We start from the raw sequence: 21,073 nt of genomic DNA on the forward strand, positions 1-21,073 counted from the left end.
TACCCAGTCTTGTCTTTTTTGAGAAGAAAAAGCAGATGGCATAGGTTTAAAAAAAATGGTTAAAACTCACACCAGCATAGAGGGTGAACACACATGACGAGAATTTGTTCAGCCAGATGTTTTTCCTTTGCCTACTGGAGAAACATTTCAAACGGCGCTGCTTCATCTCAAAATGATTAAGCGCGCTGCAGGAAATGAATCATTTAAAAAGCATACTGTAGGCTGGTACCAATTACTCTAGCCGTGTCATATTCTCTTTCGCCGTGTCCTCTATGTGTGGTGAGAACAGTGCAAACACTGGCGACGGGCTCTGGTTGGTACCTCCCCGTGTTGTTGCAGACACAACGGCCTCGGATTGTTTGGTCTCCCCGCGCGCCTCCTCTTCCTCAAAGTGTTTGCCTGTCATGCTAAAATCCAGCATAATGACTCATGTCATTGCCAAACACAGTGGACGGGAATGTTCACGGAAATCGGCTTTGGAGCGCAGAGAAACAGCCGTTATTGTTCAGAGTCGCACATCTGTTTAGCCATCACACGGACGTCTCAGCACTCAATTAATATCCTTCCTCACGTAATCGCATTGTTTTGTGTCTGCCAAGGGTTCTGTGCACGAACACTGCAAACCAACACGAAAACCAACCCGTGTGTGTTCATAGCAGACACAATTCATCACCTTCAACTATTTCCTTCATGATAGCTGACATGTGCAACCACACGAACCCTTGTGAAAAAGTATGTGCTCTTTAAAGAGTAGCTACTTACTGAGATAATATGCTACTTTAAAACAATATACTTAAGTGCAAACTGAATGTAATGTTCCCAGACACTTAATTGCATGTTAATTGCAATTAAATTGAAAGTTATTATAGTTTACGTTTATATTGAAATGCAATTAGGCCTAACTGAACTTTGCAATTTCTGAAGTTGCAATTTGGTACATGTAAAATATTTTAACTTTAGATTTAATATCAAACACACTAGTTAAAATTATAAAAGTGCACATGTGCTCTAGTATGTTAGTCAACACATCAAAGATAATTATTTAACGACAAAAGATTATTAAAACACAATGATTTAAAATATACCAGTAAAACGTTTAATTATTATGGTGAACTTTAAAAAAAGTGTACTTAAGTGTGTTATGAAACATTCATGAAAGTGTCATACTTTACTTTAGTATACTTTTAAAATTTGAAGCAGGCCCACATTACAAGTACTCATTCAATATATGTGCACTTCTTGTGGGTATTGTTAGGAGTCTGTTTGGTTTTGTCCTAGTTTTCATTGTGTTTTCAGTTGGCCTGTTCCCCTGTGACCTAGTTTTCCTTAGTTTCCTGATTGTCATTCTGTTCACCTGTGTATAATTAACGCACCTGTTGCTTTATTTGCACCACTTCTTAAACCATCAATTCTCCCGTAGTCTTCGTCCGTTCTCTGTTATGTTTGGTTGTTTCCCTTCGCCATTCTGCCTGTGTTTGAAGTTTGTTCATTATACGAAGAGCGTTTTGAACTGCATCTCCTGTCTCCTTCTGCCTTCCTACGACACACCATGACGGGTATAGATGATGGTATCATTAAAATGAATACCAATAAAATTAAATTAAATAATGATGTAAGGATCAGTGATGTTATTTATTTTATTTAGTCATTTGCAGACGCTTTTATCCAAAGCGACTTACAAATGAGGACATAAGAAGCAATTAAAACCAACAAAAGAGCAACAACGTGCAAGTGCTATTACAAGTCTCAGTTAGCCTAACGCAGTACAGATAAATATTATTATCATTAATTTTATTAATTTTTTTTTTGAATAAAAAGTCATAGATCAAATAAAATTAGAATAGAGAGTGCTAGAGTTAGAGGGTCAAGTAAAGATAGAACAGATGAGTTTTTAGCCGTTTCTTGAAGATGGGTAAGGATTCGGCTACTCGGATTGAATTGGGCAGGTCATTCCACCAGATGGGAACAGTTAATGAAAAAGTCAGTGAAAGTGTTTTTGTGTGTCTTTGGGATGGTACAATAATGCGTCGTTCACTTGAAGAACACAAGCTTCTAGAGGGCATATAAGTCTGAATTAATGAATTTAGGTAAAGGGGTGCAGAGCCAGTGGTGGTTCTGTAGGCAAACATTAATGCCTTGAATTTAATGCGAGCAGCTATTGGTAGCCAGTACAAATTGATGAACAGAGGCGTGACGTGCGTTCTTTTCGGCTCATTAAAGATTAATCTTGCAGCGGCATTTTGGATTAATTGTAGAGGTTTAATAGAATTGGCTGGAAGACCTGCCAAGAGAGCATTGCAATAGTCAAGTCTGGACAGAACAAGAGCCTGAACAAGGAGTTGTGTTGCATGTTCCGAGAGAAAAGGCCTGATCTTCTTAATATTGTATAATGCAAATCTGCAGGACCGGGCAGTTTTAGCAATGCGGTCGGAGAAATTTAGCTTATCATCAATCACAACTCCAAGGTTTCTGGCTGTTTTTGAAGGAGTTATGGTAGATGAGCCTAACTGGAAGGTGAGATTGTGATGAAGCGATGGGTTAGCTGAAACTAAAAGCAGTTCTGTCTTAGCTAGGTTGAGTTGAAGGTGATGGTCCATCATCCAGCAAGAAATGTCTGTTAGACACGCTGAGATGCGAGCAGCTATCGTCGGATCATCAGGATGGAATGAGAGGTAGAGTTGAGTGTCATCAGCATAGCAGTGATATGAAAAGCCATGTTTCTGAATGACAGAACCTAGTGATGCCATGATGTTATGCTTATTTTATTGTGTCCAGCTCTAGACTCTGTTTGTTTATGCAAAAATTTTTAAAAACATTAAACAAAAAATTAAAATTTTTCAAATCGGTCATTAAAATATTTAAAAAATACTGACCAAAATAATTTGCACAAATAATGTGCAGAAAGCAATTCTGTTGTAATGATATCACAAAAAGTGGTATTTTTGTGTATTAGGTAAAAAGGTATTAGATAATTTGACCATTTTATGGCATAGTCAGGTTAGTTCAGGACAGTTTGTCACTATATTTCAGTAGAAATGACATTAAGAATATATTTTTTTATTTTAACATAAATGCTTGTCAGTATATTCAGTACTTTATCCATATTTCAAATACAACAGACGTAATCATGAAATTGCGTATAAAGATGTACTTAAGTGTACTTAAGTTTATTCTGTATAAGTAACTTTTTTGTGTGCTAAAGTATACGTTTTCACATTCATTCAAGGTGTAAGGAAACTATTAATTAAAACTTTTGTTGAAATTGGTATAAAAGTCTTTCAGAACTGTTTGAAACCAACATGAATAGAAGATAGCATTTCCAAGAACTAAATTTTTCGTATTCATCTCTCTTAATCACAATTTTCACACCCTTTTCATAAAAGTACTGCTTCAGTTCCTGTGTTGATAGGCTCATTCCTATTAATAACTTTGCTTAGATCTGATCCATGATGTGAGGTACAGATCTCTGTTATAAGACATGGTGTTCCAGTGATGTCATTCTGTCTCTCACCTTCACAGAAGTCACAGACCAGGGTGGCCGGCGGGACTTGAAAGCGCTGCCATTCATCAGCTACCTGTCGGGCCTGCTGAAGACTCAGCTGCTTTCTGATGACCTGGTGGCCGGTGTGGAGATCCGGTGCCAGGAGAAGGGCAGCTGCCCGGTCGCCTGTCACCTGTGCAGACAAGCAGGTCGTGAGACACCCAGCCCGACGCCAGTGCTCTTGGAAGTCAGCCGCATAGTGCCCCTGTACAGCCTGGTGCAGGATAACGTTACTAAAGAGGTAAATGAGGGATGCATTTGATCAAGTCTTTGACTCTTTTAAAGAAAGGTTCATACAAGAATCAAAGGGTTTTCCAGTCTGTTAGTTTTGAATTCTGAAGTTTTGCTGATTTGCTGCTAAAGAAACAACTGGAACTCTTTTGTAACCTTATATATGTCTTTACTGTCACGTCATTATTGATCAACATTGCGTGCTTGCTGACTAAAAGTATAAACCCCATAGTTTTGAACGCTAGTGTATGCACTATAAACCCAGAAACCAATGCACTGATCTGAAGAATATATGGAAACATTGTAATTATCAAGGAATTTGAAGAAGAAAAGTCAATAGGAAGTATGAAATATTTTACAGGAAATGTTTAGCTGCACTGAGCTGTACTTTTTAAGTCTTACATTCTCTCAAGAATTTCATACAGTGGTTTTAAAAAAAAGTATGGTGACAAATTCTCACTATAAGCTAACAATTAATTATGTCTTTTGTCTCAATAAACTCCTAATTTGCTGCTTATTATTAGCTAGTTGTTAAGTTTAGGTATGGGGTTTAAGTGGTATTAATATGCCAGTAATATGCATGTTAATAAGCAACTAGTTAATAGTGAAAATTGATCCCTAAACTAAAGTGTTACCGAAAAGGTTTCTTTGCTGGAACTAAGGTGCTGCAAAGGACCATTAAAGATCCTTTTAATGGCATTGATAAGGTGTGTGTGAAGTTTCATGTGCTTTGAGAACTTACAGTACTTCTTATGCTCAATTAACAATATTGCCATAATCTAATAAAAAAATAAATAAACATTTCAACTTATGTATATGATATTGAATCAACATGACATTTGATCCTTAAATTCATTTGAATTAGAACTAAATTATGTATAGAGAGGTTTGTTCAGCTCACATGTGGAAGGTATAAACATGAGTTCCACAGAAATTGTTTCTTGTTGGATGTTGGCAGTGGATTCAGTCTCCTTTCGGGTAAATAAATGACATATTCTGCTGCTCCAGATGCACCAGTAGATGGCAGGAGTGATTTTCATTATGATGAAGCAGGGTTTTTCTGTCTGAAAGGATGTTACGAACTGGGATAACTGAACTTAGAGAAAATGCAGCATAAACAATTATATACTAATATCGTAATAAAAGAATAATAACAATGTTAACAATATTTAAACCACCGTTTCTTGGCTGAACTGCGTGATCAAAAAATATCCTCTGTCCTTAAATGAGGAGATTGCATTAGTAGCTGCTGCACCTACTGAGTCACCGGCGTAATGAGGATATTAAATTTAGTGTTGGAGCAGATTTGCGAGAGGTTTCTTTTCTGCATCATCCCTCATACTGTTGACGTCTAGAAAGGCAAGATGGCATTAACCAGTGTCTGTTGTTCAGCAGCATCAAAAGACTCAAGAGTGACTCACTTACCAAATGGCCTGCTTTGGCCCGGTGCGTACCTGACGGACAAGCGCTCTGGGGATCAGACCTGCTCCATAACACTGATTCCCCCAGCAGGCAGCTAAGTTACAAACGTGTGTGTGTGTGTGTATAGATCTCGCTAATAACAGGAGCGTCAACAATGACGAAAGGCTCTCAATCGATAGCAGACGGTCCCTAGCGGGCATCTGTCGATTGGTAAACAAACAGGAGAGAAAAACGCAGCCGAGTCGACTGGGAAGGGCTCAGAGTAGAGTTTATAGCATCCTCAGAAGATACTGCGAAATTATGAGGATGATATTGATGTCATCGACTCTGGGGACAAGCCAAGACTCCTTGTGGTCACAGCCTCCTGTCAATTAGTGTAACAGACACAAAAGACTTACAGAGACAATGCTGTCATCTTCACCTGAAACCAAAATGACGCCTCTTCCAACAGAGATGAGAGCACTTTATGATTAGGACATGATGGAGAAAAAGTTGATGAGCCGGACTAGCTTTGGTATATTGAGAACCGAACATTGATGTTCCTGAGTAATTCGTCCTTTTATTTATTTATTTATTTTTTCTAGTCTTAATACTTTTATAAAGCAAGTTTTAACATCAGCTTTAAGATAATACAGCTTGTTTTTGATGCAACCATTAAAGCTTTACATCAGTCAGTTTGCATAGGGAAAATAATATGGATGGAGTTTATGAGTTTGAGAATGTATTTTAACCTTAAGTTTTTCCCATACCCAACTGATTTTGATGTAGCCGTCAGAAGGTTTAAGGAATTAAGTTAAAGCAAAAAGAGCAATACAATGTATACTGTATTCTGTGTCCCTTTTGCCTGATTGAGCTGCTTTGTCAGTCTCTTTCTAATGGAAATATGGTTATGATATGAAATGATCTGTCCATTTCCTTAAAAACACTGTACCGGAAAACAAGTCTGAAAAGGATAAAAAGCGAAATTCACAGAGCTTCTCATGTGACAGTTTTGATCTTATTTTCATCATGGTTCCCCCCTTCGCAATCCAGCTACACATGCTTGCACATACACACTCATTACACTGTTCTTTATATATTTGTGCAAGTAGGAAACTCATCAGTCATTTTAAGATTAAGGAGGAACTCTTTGGACACAGAGAAGAGAAGAAACATTCATCCCAGCCGTTTTCTCATACATCTGGCAATACGTTTCTAATGTATCTCTAATCTGCAGTCAAACGTATCTTTAAAGTTGATATGAAATGGAAATTCATGTAATTTTTTATCAAAATGTCATAGCTGGGTTTTCCAGTTAAAACTTTGGCCTTCTCTCTAGTGACATATATGCCAGGCGTCTCCAATAATTTAGTCTGCGTAAACCCATTGATCCACAAAAGACTGCAAGCGTGCCGTACAATGCTCACTCTGCAAAATCCAATTAACAGCCGATGCATAGAACTGAATCCTGCCCTACATTTTTTTTTCTTATTCAATAAGCTTCCACACTCAGATATATGTAACTATATAGAGGAAAATGTCTGTCGATACTTATGTTTCATTCCAACTTTATTCTGAATCATACTTTATGCAATAAACCGAATGCAGACACTTCCCCTGCATTTTTTGCAATTTGGAATGCACTGCATCCTTAATTAATTTCTGACACAAGCATGTGTTGCATATTCAGCATTGCCACAAGGGGCACTAAAAAGTCTAAGCTCAAACATTCACCTCTATTTTTCTGGTCTTATGTGCATGTTTCATATGCACATTCAAGATCTTCCAATACTCTGTTTTGAAGGTCAGCATTTGTTGACAAATACGCTAAAGTTGGCAAGAAATCAAAATTCGATGCATTTTTGAAGGAATTTTGTAGATCTTATTTTGAATTCAGAAGAAAAGATCTGTGGCTACGTCCGCAAAATTGCAACCTTAACCCTTTGTTATGGAAGCCCATTTCTACCACAGAGTGAATGAATGAATGAATAAATAAATAAATAGAGATAATTGTGAGTTTTTCTTGCAATTCTGAGCCATGAACTCACAATTCTTAGAAGAAAAGTTAGAATTGTGAGAGATAAACTTCGCAATACAATTTTTTTATCCGGTGGAGGAAAAAAAAAAAAAAAAAAACAGAATTGAGAAATATAAACCCAGACTTATGAAAAAAAGAAGTCAGAATTCTGAGTTTATAGAATTGCAAGAAATTTTAATTCTGTGGTGGAGGGGGAAAAAAATACAGAATTTATGTAAACTTGAAATTTTAAGGAAAAATTCTGAATTTTTACATCTTAATTTTATATCAGTTTATATCTTGCTATGTGATAGAATTGCAAGAAAGGAGTCTAAATTTTAAGATAAAAAATGATGTTTTTATTTTTATCATGTGGTAGAAACAAGCTTAATTTTTCATTGTTGAAAAATGTAGATGAAGATTTTGTAGATGATACATTTTTATCATTAAATTTAACTCTGGTTAAAGTAATGAGATGTTACAGTAAAATAGCACTGACAGATATAAATGAGGTCATGTTTAACCATCAATCTGAATCGATGGAGGCTTGGAAAACAAAGTATTCAGTCACTACAGCGAAACAGCAAAAGTTTTTCTTGCTTGCAAACGGTCTGGCATCATACTAACTCTCACTGCCAAGCACCTTTTATTTGCCCTCCAAGTTTTGCTGACACCTTTGCTTAAAGTTCTGCCTTTTTTGAGTTGCTCTGCAAAACTTCCTAAAAGCAATTCCCTGAAAATCAGCTCAACAGGTGGAGTGTTATATTGTGTGTGTGTTGAAGATAGCCTTCGCTGTAATTGAGTATATAGCTTATTACTGAAATAAAACTGCTCAGCTAGGGAATCTCCAAAGGTATGCCACCAATCCGATCAATCTATACAAACTCCGCTTTACAAAGAAAATGATGGATACTGCCCTTACAGTTTGTACTTAACCCAAGGCAAGATGCTGACAGAAATCTATTTTCCAGGGAATGCTGGATTTTGCAAGCCATTTAAGTGGATAGAGTAAGCAAATCGAATCAGCTTATAGACACCCTTTAGCCAGTTTGCTGCTTTTCAACGATGTGCATTTTTATTTGCATTCTTCGTGTCCCCTTGTGAACCCTGGATCCAATCGAAGTCATAGCTCTCTTCCTGGAAGATGGTTATAGGTGTTCCTAGAAACAGGGACATTTCCTTCTCTACATTAGGCCAAATGATCGGAATGACCTGTTTGCTGAGGTTTTGGGTCATCGGATGAATCAATTCCTCGGGCCAGCTGGCTTATGTTTGCACATATCAGATGCTGATTTGGGACAGTAATAGGGTGAGGTCAGATGAGTTACAACAGATAATAGCATTTAGACATCATGATTGCCCCGCATCTTATCATTGGGAAAGGGTTTCTCTGAGGTCTTAGAGAGCTAAGAGGTTCTGTGGAACTCAGGGGTCATCAATGGTTTCAAAAAAGAAAGCAAACATCTGTCGTAAACAGTTTCCTTAAAGGTGCATTTGTTTACTGTTTACATTTATAGTGTTCAACCAACTTCAAGTCTTTGCATATTGTGACTCAATTTGCCAGCACAAGTCAAAGTGTGAACATTATATCTGAAAATTAATACCATTTAATATAATAGATTTGTTATTAATTTTAACCTATTATATACCAAATGAGAGGGCTCCCTGCATAGTTTACAGTTTGGTTAGGAGAGTTTTTTTTTTTTTTTTCTCTCTCCTTAAGAAAACAAGACTATCAGTATCTGCAGATATAATTTTTGAATAACTGCCTATTGCATCGGCTGAGAAATTTAGTATTGGTGCATCTGTAATAAATAAACTTGACGTGACAAATTGCACAGCTTGAACAAACATATCCTTATCACTATGATCAGGTACTTTCTTAACTGCTGTTTTCTCAACACTGTCATTTTTGTTTTGGTTTTTAAGTGTTTTTTTTTAAAGGACAGTGTGCAGCACATTTTGACATATTCATGCAAACTTAATTTGCAGCAGCATGGACAGTTTCAGGAAGTTTGTTTACAGTAAACCGCTGCTTAGGTATTTTAAACTTATTTTTAGTGGATAACAAAAAAGAACTTCACTGCCAGTATATCAGGGTCTTTAGGGATCCCCTTCGTACACCCTTTCTGTCTGACCGCCATTAGATCTCCCTTCATTACACATACACACAGACAGAGACATAAAAACACAAATCCCTAATTACCCTCCCTGTTTACTCAGTTGAAACTGGCTTAGGTTACTCTGCATACATAAACATAGCCATAATCGGTTTGTCTATTTTTCACATGTGCAGTTGAGCAGTCAAGCGTGCTTTTTCTAGGAAACCGCTGGTGGTAAATGTGTGTGCACGTTTGCGGCTCTCTGTTTGTCCATGAGCGGGGCTGCACTCATCAGCATTGATATTTCATGTTTTCTGATCATCTGTTTCCCATTTGCAGAAACTTTTTTTACAACCCTTTTCGCAATTCCCGAATGCCATTCTAATGGGCATATTTGTTAAACCTTCAATTTTCTTTCTTTCAAGCGGTACTTCCATAGCATTGGCTGGGAATGCATGATTCAACATGAAGAACAGCTCCTTCACATAGACCCTTGGATTCATAGCCAACACGCACCCCAAAATGTGCCCTTCCTTCACCTCCAAATACATTAACTAGTTTTATATGCCACACTTCTGTGGGTTTGTCAAACATCGTTTTACTGCCAATGCCTTATGTTTCGGTGTAAAAGATTTCTCATTTAATCAATGGTTTCTCTCCAGGGGCATTCCTTACTTAAAGGTTACTACCAGCATATTGTCTTGTGCATTAAAATAAATGCCATTTCTTTGCTTAGTATGTTTGTCTTGTTTTCCCAGGACAAATACCTAGAAATTCTTAAATCAAGATGCATTAAATAAACCTAATTCAAAGGATAACTTTGAAAACAAGATCATCTTTCTTACCCAGCTGAAATATGTTTTCTTCTAGGCATAAAGTCACATCATTTAGATTCAGCTTCTCAGAAAATAAGACTTAATACTTAAGTAAATGTAAAGTATCTTGCATGTTTAGATGTTTATACTGGAGAAAAAGACATACTACAGTGGAAAAAAAAATTTCTTAGTATTTTTAACAAAATTATCTTCATTTAACAGTGTTTATATATTTGTAATGGGAAAACAGGAAAAAAATACTAAGTATGTTTGATTTTTATTTATTATATATATATATATATATATATATACACAGAACAAAATTATAAACGCAACACTTTTGTTTTTTGCCCCCATTTTTCATGAGCTGAAAGATATTTCTCTATGTACACAAAAGGCCTATTTCTCTCAAATATTGTTCACAAATCTGTCTAAATCTGTGTAAGTGAGCACTTCTTTGCCGAGATAATCCATCCACCTCACAGGTGTGGCATATCAAGATGCTGATTAGACAGCATGATTATTGCACAGGTGTGTCTTTGGCTGGCCACAATAAAAGGCCACTCTAAAATGTGCAGTTTTATCACACAGCACAATGCCACAGATGTCGCAAGTTTTGAGGGAGCGTGCAGTTGGTATGCTGACTGCAGGGATGTCCACCAGAGCTGTTGCCCGTGAATTGAATGTTCATTTCTCTACCATAAGCCATCTCCAAAGGCATTTCAGAGAATTTGGCAGTACATCCAACCGGCCTCACAACCGCAGACCACGTGTAACCACACCAGCCCAGGACCTCCACATCCAGCATCTTCACCTCCAAGATCGTCTCAAACCAGCCACCCAGACAGCTGCTGCAACAATCGGTTTGCATAGCCAAAGAATTTCTGCACAAACTGTCAGAAACCATCTCAGGGAAGCTCATCTGCATGCTCATCGTCCTCATCAGGGTCTCGAACTGACTGCAGTTCATCATCGTAACTGACTTGAGTGGACAAATGCTCACATTGCGTCTGGCACTTTGGAGAGGTGTTCTCTTCACGGATGAATCCCGCTTTTCACTGTACAGGGCAGATGGCAGACAGCGTGTATGGTGTCGTGTGGGTGAGCGGTTTGCTGATGTCAACATTGTGGATCGAATGGCCCATGGTGGCGGTGGGGTTATGGTGTGGGCTGGTGTATGTTATGGACAACGAACATGGGTGCATTTTATTGATGGCATTTTGAATGCACCGAGATACCGTGACGAGATCCTGAGGCCCATTGTTGTGCCATTCAACCACGACCATCACCTCATGTTGCAGCATGATAATGCATGGCCCCATGTTGCAAGGATCTGTACACAATTCCTGGAAGCTGAAAACATCCCATCTTTTTCTAAAAGCTCAACAAACTTCACATGCCTTTTTGCTGTAAAATCTTTACAGATTAAATAAACATGAGAATAAACATGAGAATTGTGCCCTAACTCCAAACTCAGCTCAAGGAGTCTCCTGAAGGAGCCCTATTTGTGTGGTTCAATGAGCAGATGCTGCCTATGTATAGTGTTTCAAATAAGAGCTCATTTCAGTTGGGATTCTGCCTACTGAAAGGGGCAGTCATGGCCTAATGGACAGAGAGTTTGACTTGTCACCCAAAGGTCGTGGGTTTGAGTCTCAGGTCCAGCAGGGATTGTAGGTGGGGGGAGTGAATAACCAACACTCTCTCCGCCCTCAATACCATGACTGAGGTGAGACCCTTGAGCAAGGCACCGAACCCCCAACTGCTCCCCGGGCACTGCAGCAATGGCTGCCCACTGCTCCGGGTGTATGTTCACTACTGTGTGTACACTTGGATGGGTTAAATGCAGAGCACAAATTCTGAGTATGGGTCACCATGCTTGGCCACACACTACTTCCCTTTCCTTTCTTGCATGGCCAGCATACTCACCGGTCATGTCATGTTTGGGATACTCTGGATCGGCGTATATGACAGCGTGTTCCAGTTCCTGCCAATATCCTTTGCACAGCCATTGAAGAGGAGTGGACAACCTGATCAACTCTATGCGAAGGAGATGTGTTGCACTGCATGAGGAAAATGGTGGTCACACCAGATACTGACTGGTTTTCAGATACCCGCCCCCCAATACAGTAAAACTGCACATTTTAGAGTGGCCTTTTATTGTGGCCAGCCTAAGGCCCACCTGTGCAATAATCATGCTGTCTAATCAGCATCTTAATTTGCCACACCTGTGAGGTGGATGGATTACCTCGGCAAAGGAAAAGTGCTCACTAACACAGATTTAGACAGATTTGTCAACAATATTTGAGAGAAATAGGCCTTTTGTGTACATAGAAAAAGTCTTAGATCTTTGAGTTCAGCTCATGAAAAATGGGGGCAAAAACAAATGTGTTGCGTTTATAATTTCGTTCAGCATATATACACTATATTGCCAAAAGTATTGGGTCACCCCCCTTCTAATGAACGTTTGACTACTTTAGTCATTTCTATGAGTACAAATCTTAATGTTAAAGCATATAATGATATTCTACGGAATTGTGTGCTTCTAATTTTTATAGCAACAGTTTGGACAGGACCCTTTTCTATTCTAACATGACAGTGCCTCTGTGTATAAGGCAAGGTTCAAAAAGACATGATTGATTCAATCAGTGTGGAAGAACTTGACTGGTCTGTAGAAAGCCAATTGCTGATCCCAGTTGAACACCTCTGGTGTCAATTTAAATGCAGACCTTGAGCCAAAAACTCACCACCAAACACCAATGAGTTGTATACTATACACTATAAGGACAAACGTGTTGGGACACCCCATTCTTTAGAAAAGAAAAAGGCACTAACAAAACTGTGGCAACAAAGATGGAAACATAATTCATGTATTTAAAAATTGTATTTCCATCTCTGTTGCAACAGTTTTGGACGTGTCTAAAATTACAATACCCTTATGTACAAGTCATTGGTGTTTGGTGATGAGTTTTTGGCTCAAGGTCTGCATTTAAAGTCACACCAGAGGTGTTCAGCTGGGATCAGGACTTGGCTTTCTGCCGACCAGTCAAGTTCTTCCACACTGACTCAATCAATCATGTCTTTTTGAACCGTGCCTTGTACACAGAGGCACTGTCATGTTAGAATAGAAAAGGGTCCTGTCCAAACTGTTGCTATAAAATAAGAAGCACACAATTCCCTAGAATATAATTATATGCTTCAACATTAAGATTTATACTCATAGAAATTACTAAAGGAATCAAACATGTTCATGAGAAGGGGGTGACCCAATAATTTTGGGAATATTGTGTGTGTGTATATATATATATATATATATATATACACATAATAGTTTTTTTTGTTTTTTTGCAGTGTATGTCAGCTATTCTACTACATCTTAGCAGTAAAATGCTAGTTCCCTATCTGTCGGTCACTACGAGTTATGTCGTGACGACATTAGGGGATTTACTTGAGAGCCCCGACTGCCTCTGATAAGAGAAAACGCCAATGAAATTTGGCTAGTGGATTTTGCATACCTGAGCCACTCCCCGTGCATACGGGTATAAAAGGGCGACAGGTGCATCAACTCATCAGATTTTTGCTTCGGAGCCGAGTGGATGAGAAATCTTCAAAACAGATCAGATCTCCACAAAGCCGTCTGCCTCGAAGTTTGTTCCTGGGTGGCGTTACGGTGCAGACAGCGGTGTCCCTGCAGCAGCGATTCCCCTGGGCACTTCACCTGAAAGAGCAAATTTCTAAAACACTGGGCGGTTCGCGTCTTTTTAAAGATGCCGTTCCGTCCGTGTTCTCTTGGTTGCGGTCGCTTCCTGTCCTCGGATGACGGTCACGAGCGTTGTCTTCAGTGTCTGGGCATCCAGCACGCTGAAGATGCGTTTGTGGATGAGTCATGCGCCTGTTGTGGGCGTATGAACATGGCAACGCTGCGTTCTCGCCTTTCCTTTCTGAAAGGATTGGCACCCTCTGCCGCCACCCGTCCCGGTCTCTCTGGCTCGAGCAGAGGACCGCCGGCTGGCGCTCTGGGAGATCTGAGGGTGACGGTAAGAGCTTCTCCGCCGGGCACGTCCCCGCGGACCTCTTACTCCTCCCGCAGCGCTTGTTCCGTCCGGTTCCCGAGTGATTTCGCTGGTTCGCCTCACGGGGCCGCCAGCATTTCATTCGGTGCGCCGCCCGAGGATCAGATGTCGATCGCGGCATCGGGGGATGGGCTTTCGTCCTCTGAGGATGAACGATCGGCGGGGCTGCCCCCCTCGGGTGTTGTCGCCACTGCCGATCCGGACCCAGAGCTGACGGCCATGCTTGCCCGGGCAGCCGTGAGTATCGGGCTGGAGGTCAACAGACCGCCCAGTCCCGAGCCCTCGCGGCTGGATGATTGGTTCATCGGCGCAAAACGCGACCAGCGGCCGCACTTTGCCCCGGTGCCTTTCTTCCCGGAGGTGCATGAGGAGCTGACGAAGTCGTGGACGGCCCCTTTCTCGGCCAGAAGCCGCTCGTCTCCCTCCTCCGTCCTCACTACCCTCGATGGCGGGGCGGCCAGGGGGTACGTGGATATTCCCCAGGTGGAGAGAGCGGTTGCGGTGCACCTGTGCCCGCAAAACGCCGCCACCTGGAGGAATCGTCCGCGTCTCCCGTCCAAAGCCTGTAAGCTGACGGCCGCACTCGCCGCCAAGGCCTACAGCGCTGCGGGCCAGGCCGCCTCTGCCCTGCATGCCATGGCCATCCTGCAAGTTCACCAGGCCAAGGCACTAAAACAAATGCACGAGGGTAGTCCCGACCCGGGGTTGATGCAGGAGCTGCGCACGGCGACTGACTTCGCTCTCCGGGCGACGAAAGTCACGGCGCGGTCCCTCGGGAAGGCGATGTCCACGTTAGTGGTCCAAGAGCGCCATCTCTGGCTCAATCTGGCCGAGATGAAGGACGTCGACAAAGTACGCTTTCTCGACGCCTCCATCTCCCAGACGGGGCTATTTGGCGACACTGTCGAGGGTTTTGCCCAGCAATTCTCGGCAGTACAAAAGCAGACGGAGGCAATTCAGCACATCCTCCCTAAACGGCGGGATGCTCCAGCTGCCACCGCTGGCCCAAGGGCCAGGCCCCAGTCTGCTGGTCGCCGTGGGCGCCCTCCTGCGTCCTCCAGAGCTGCTCCGCCCCGTGCTGAGTCGTCACCTAGGCCGGTGCGTCGAGCCTCTCGCAGGAGTGCGGCGCCCCCTGCGCCTCAGCCGGCCGCCAAGTCCTCCAGGAAGACGACAAAGCGGCCCTGACGCGCACAACCCGGAGATGGAGGAATTTGCTCTTTCCCAGGAGACGACGAGGCTAGCGTCGCTCCTTCCCCCGGAGGAGGGCCGGGTGGAGAATCCTGTGTTTTCTTTTCTTTCTGTTCCGCCACTGGCTCAAGGGCCAGTGGTACCCACATTGTCAAAGAAAGAGCAATTTCCCTTCCCTCCGGGTTCCCAGGTCTGCGGGCTGACAGTGTGCGACGCAATGCCTCCTCACTCTCACCCGAGACCCATATTGCCAGTGGCCAAGAGAGTGCGGTCTGGGGACGCGATGCCTCCCCGCGCACCTCTAGCCAGTCCCCCCGGGGACTTAGGGAGTTTTGTGGGGATGAGTCAGAACGCACTGCCTTCTGTTCCATCCAACCTTATTCCCCCTCGCTGCACCACTGCGGGCACGTCGATTGGGCCTTTGGTGCCGCTTGCACGGTATCTGGGGGCGTGGCTTGCGCTACCCAGCCCGTCTCGCTGGCTCATTCGCACAGTTCGACTCGGCTATGCGATTCAGTTCGCCAGGCGGCCGCCCAGGTTCAGCGGCATCCTCGAGACTTCGGTGGCAGTCCGAGATGCACCTGTCCTGCGCGAGGAGATTGCTGTCCTTCTGGCAAAGGGTGCAATCGAGCCGGTCCCTCCAGCCGAGATGAGGCAGGGGTTTTTACAGCCCCTACTTCATCGTGCCCAAGAAAGGCGGTGGCCTTCGGCCAATCCTGGACCTGCGAGTCTTGAGTCGGGCCCTACACAAGCTCCCGTTCAAGATGTTGACGCAGATGAGTTCACTCCGTGGATTGGTTTGCAGCGATCGACCTGAAGGACGCTTACTCTCATGTCTCGATTCGCCCTCGACACAGGCCGTTCCTACGGTTTGCGTTCGAGGGGCGGGCATGGCAGTACAGGGTCCTCCCCTTCGGGCTCTCCCTGTCTCCCCGTGCCTTCACGAAGGTGGCGGAGGGCGCCCTTGCCCCGTTACGGGAAGTGGGCGTCAGGATCCTCAACTATCTCGATGATTGGCTCATCCTGGCCCGATCGCGAGAACAGTTGGGTGGTCACAGGGACCTGGTGCTCCGGCACCTCAGCCAGTTGGGGCTTCGGGTCAACTGGGAAAAGAGCAAGCTCTCCCCTGTGCAGAGAATCTCTTTTCTCGGTGTGGAGTTAGACTCTGTGAGTATGATGGCACGTCTCTCGGACGAGCGTGCCCAATCAGTGCTGAACTGCCTGAGTTCCTTCAGAGGCAGGACAGTGGTTCCGCTGAAACAGTTTCAGCAGCTCCTGGGGCATATGGCATCCGTAGCCGCAGTCACGCCGCTCGGGTTGCTTCATATGAGACCACTTCAGCACTGGTTACACTCACGGGTCCCGAGATGGGCATGGCGCCGCGGGACACGTCGTGTCACCATCACGCTATCGTGTCGCCGCTCTTTCAGCCCCTGGTCGGACCTTGCCTTCCTACGGGCCGGGGTGCCCTTAGGACAAGTGTCCCGGCATGTTGTTGTCACAACAGATGCCTCCAGCATGGGCTGGGGCGCTATATGCAACGGGCAGGCAGCCTCGGGGCTCTGGATGGGGCCTCGACTGCTTTGGCTCTTCAACTGCCTAGAGCTGTTGGCAGTGCATCTGGCCTTAAAGCAGTTCCGGCCACTGCTCCTAGGCCAGCACGTGTTGGTCCGCACGGACAACACTGCGGCTGTTTCGTACATCAACCGGCAGGGAGGTCTACGATCACGCCGCATGTCACAGCTCGCCCGCCATCTCCTCCTCTGTAGTCAGTCACAGCTCAAATCGCTGCGCGCCGTCCACATTCCGGGGGAGCTCAATCGTGCAGCCGACGCGCTCTCACGACAGCTCACTTCCCCGGAGAATGGCGACTCCATCCCGAGACGATCCGGCTGATTTGGAGTCGATTCGGGGAAGCTCAGGTAGACCTGTTTGCTTCCCGCAAGTCCTCCCACTGCCAGCTGTATTCCCCCTGGCCGAGGCCCCCCCCCGGCACGGACCTGGCACACAGCTGGCCTCGGGCTCTGCGCAAGTATGCGTTTCCCCCAGTGAGCCTGATCGCACAGACACTGTGCAAGGTCAGGGAGGACGAGGAGCAGGTCTTGTTGGTTGCGCCATATTGGCCCACCCGGACCTGATTTCCGGAACTCACCCTCCTCGCGACAGCCCCTCCCTGGCGCATCCCTCTGAGGAAGGACCTTCTTTCTCAGGGGCTCGGCACCATACGGCACCCGCGTCCGGCTCTGTGGAACCGCCATGTGCGGCTCCTGGATGGGACGCGGCAGACTTGAGTGGCCTGCCACAGGCTGAAGTGGAGTCTGTTCGCGGACTGGTGTTCTTCTCGGCGGGAGGACCCCCGAAGATGCACGATTGGAGTGGTGCTTTCTTTCCTGCAAGAGAGGTTGGAGCGCGGGCTGTCGCCCTCCACCTTGAAAGTGTACGTGGCTGCTATTGCGGCCCATCACGATGCAGTGGACGGCCGGTCCCTGGGGAAGCACGATCTCATCGTGAGGTTCCTGAGGGGTGCCAGAAGGTTAAATCCTCCTAGGCCACCCCTGATGCCCTCCTGGGATCTCTCTATTGTCCTGGCTGGACTTCAGAGAGGTCCCTTTGAGCCGCTGGACTCAGTCGAGCTGAAATTCCTGTCGGCCAAGACAGCGCTCCTGACCGCGCTCACTTCCATCAAGAGGGTCGGGGACCTTCAAGCATTTTCGGTAAGCGAAGAGTGCCTTGTGTTTGGGCCGGCCTACTCTCACGTTGTCCTGAGACCCCGGCCTGGATACGTGCCTAAGGTTCCCACCACGCCTTTCCGCGATCAGGTGGTGAACCTGCAAGCACTGCCCTCGGAGGAGGCAGACCCAGCCTTGGCGTTGCTGTGTCCCGTAAGAGCGCTGCGCATATACGTGGACCGCACCCGGAGCTTCAGAAGCTCTGAGCAGCTCTTTGTCTGCCACGGAGGTCAGCAGAAAGGGAAGGCTGTCTCCAAGCAGAGGTTGGCCCACTGGATAGTGGATGCCATCGCCTTGACGTACCAATCCCAAGGCGAGCCGTGCCCCCTCGGGGTGAGGGCTCACTCCACACGGAGTGTTGCCTCCTCCTATGCGCTGGCGCACGGCGCCTCTTTGGCAGACATCTGTAGACCTGCGGGCTGGGCGACACCGAACACCTTCGCGAGATTTTACAGTCTCCGCGTTGAGCCAGTCTCTTCCCGTGTGTTGGGTAACAGGTAAGTGGCGGGAAGAGTTGGCCGGTGTCACGCTTGCTGCGCCATTCCCCCTTACCCGGGGATACGAGCGCCTATTCTCTCCTCCAGTTAGTTCCCCGGACGGCGAACCCTGGTGGAGTTCCTCCAGCACCCCCGGCAGTCAGGCTGGGCGGAGCAGTCTGACGCCAGGCCCAGTACCGGTGTTAGCTTGCCCGGGTCTCCGGTCAGCCCCTGTACTCGGCTAGGTGCCCGTGTGGCCTGATTCCCTTCGGGTGATCCCACATGTGTATTCATCCACGGTACGGTTTCCCTCACGGTAAACCCGTGTCTTCCCTTTGACAGAGCTCTGTCAGACCCTGCTGGCAGCCTTCCTCCCTTCTCCTAGGTAGGATCTGCCCCAGGGTCCAGGCGTATGTAGCACTGCCCCAGGCTTGGGCCAGTCCATACCAGTGTCTCCACACGTTACCTCCCTTCGGGCAGGGTGTGGCCTCCGTAGCGCCCTTCTCCGGAAGGCTCGCTTCCCCGTCGTTACTGCCGGGCTGTAGCAACAAACAGGAAAGACTTGAAGCAGTCTTTCATAGAAGGTCGAAATCCCTTCCGATTTCTGGGGAAAGGAACAGCGGCTTGGCTATCTCCAGCAGCAATGTACTCAGTGGTCCCTGCGGGCACCAAGGTTAGCGAATTTGCGCTGGGGCGACGGGAAGGATGCGACCTTCGCATCGCATTTGTCTGTCACGCGCTAGCTTGTCAACATCTGCATGCCACAAGGTCGTGACGGGGTTCAGGTTGTGGCGCTTTCCATAGACCCCTAATGTCGTCACGACATAACTCGTAGTGACCGACAGATAGGGAACGTCTCGGTTACGTACGTAACCCTCGTTCCCTGATGGAGGGAACGGAGACGTTATGTCCCCATGCCACAATCTTGAACCATCGCTGGTTGCCAGGGACACGTTCTCGGCTCCTCAGCGGAAAACCTGATGAGTGGATGCACCTGTCGCCCTTTTATACCCGTATGCACGGGGAGTGGCTCAGGTATGCAAAATCCACTAGCCAAATTTCATTGGCGTTTTCTCTTATCAGAGGCAGTCGGGGCTCTCAAGTAAATCCCCTAATGTCGTCACGACATAACGTCTCCGTTCCCTCCATCAGGGAACGAGGGTTACGTACGTAACCGAGACGTTATATTACTTTAATTATTTTAACTGGTTTTAATGTTTTGGTTCATGTCCATTAGTCCACGTCCAAAAAAGGAGTACCTTTAATTCATAAAGTTCTGTGGATGATCCCAGTGCTTATCTCATGGTTACAGAATATATAAACCATTTTTGTAGAGTATCCAGTAAAAACAACTGTATTGTAATATATGAAGTGTTTCTGTGATTTAGGTCATGCCGCCCACCCCACACTCGCACCTCTCCATTCACTCTCTGTTTTGACTTCCACGACTCTGTGCTTCTGCCAGGCATCTCTCATGCAAGTCATTATACCGCAATGGATTGCAGTCTTTCCCCTCCATCTCTCTGCCGCTGTAATAACTTCTCATTCATCAATGCCGTTTAAAGCGAGTTGCCTGTGCGTAAATAAAGGGTGAGGTCTGGCAGCCAGAGACCGGCTGATGCTATCAGAGAGATGGGTGGCTTCCTCATCACTGTCTGCTGCTGCCTGTAAGGAAGGCTTAACTTTCTGACTGCTGTTCTTCTGCTCCACTTTAAAAATATCCTTTTGAATTATTGGTAAAAAAAAGAACAAAAAAAGTGCCTTGTGGTCTTAAATTCTCAAAACATTAAACATATCCCTTGACTGTATGGAATCAAAGTCTGAAGCTAAAAAATTGGAGTCTATGACAAACATACACTACAAGGTTTTCTATGAAATCTGTCAACTCAAATCTGCAGTCTGGCTCTGACCCTCTGCAACTAGTGTCGACTTCTCCAGACTGTAAATCAGGGCAAAAGTCGTGTAATGTCAACTGCAGCAAGCAAATTATTTGCTCGTGCTCGATCTCATACTTGCTTTCATGCACACGTTACATACAAGTGACTGAATGTGATTCAGTGGCTCAATATACTCACAGCGAAGCTCTTTTACATTCTCCGTTCTTTGCTTGCAAAAGAAGTTGAAAATTCCATCAATATACTGTTAGCAAACATCTAGAAACTGTCGACGCTGATGAAAGCAATGTTTAGAATAATATTTACATCTATGATCCACACTTTCTTCTCAATAACAAAATAAATACAGCAAATAATGACAGCGGTGAGAAAACAGCAGTTAAGAAAGCATCTAATCATAGCAATGTATTATAATAGTTTATAATAGTTTTATGTCTTTATAATAGTTATATACCTTTTATAACTTTATAATTTTTTTTAACTATAACTTTATAATAGTTTTATGTCAATTATTAATAAGCATGCACCTTTGAGAAAACAGAGTTAAACAATCCTTGGTTTTCAACTGCCCTATATTATCTTATTCAAGAGCGTGATGTAGCGTGGGC

General features: G+C 44.7%; 1 protein-coding gene across 1 annotated transcript in view; it reads left to right on the plus strand.

The window, feature by feature from the left end:
• The window catches only part of LOC306870996 (astrotactin-2-like), a gene marked incomplete at its 5' end in the record, with an annotated part of 500,403 nt that overhangs the window by 414,682 nt on the left and 64,648 nt on the right, over positions 1–21,073 (plus strand). Inside the window, 1 exon segment of the mRNA XM_079418633.1 lies at positions 3,520–3,782. Coding sequence (XP_079274759.1) covers positions 3,520–3,782 — 263 coding nt within the window.

The sequence above is a fragment of the Barbus barbus genome (assembly GCF_936440315.1).
Source record: "Barbus barbus genome assembly, chromosome: 6".
Taxonomy (NCBI): Eukaryota; Metazoa; Chordata; class Actinopteri; order Cypriniformes; family Cyprinidae; genus Barbus; species Barbus barbus.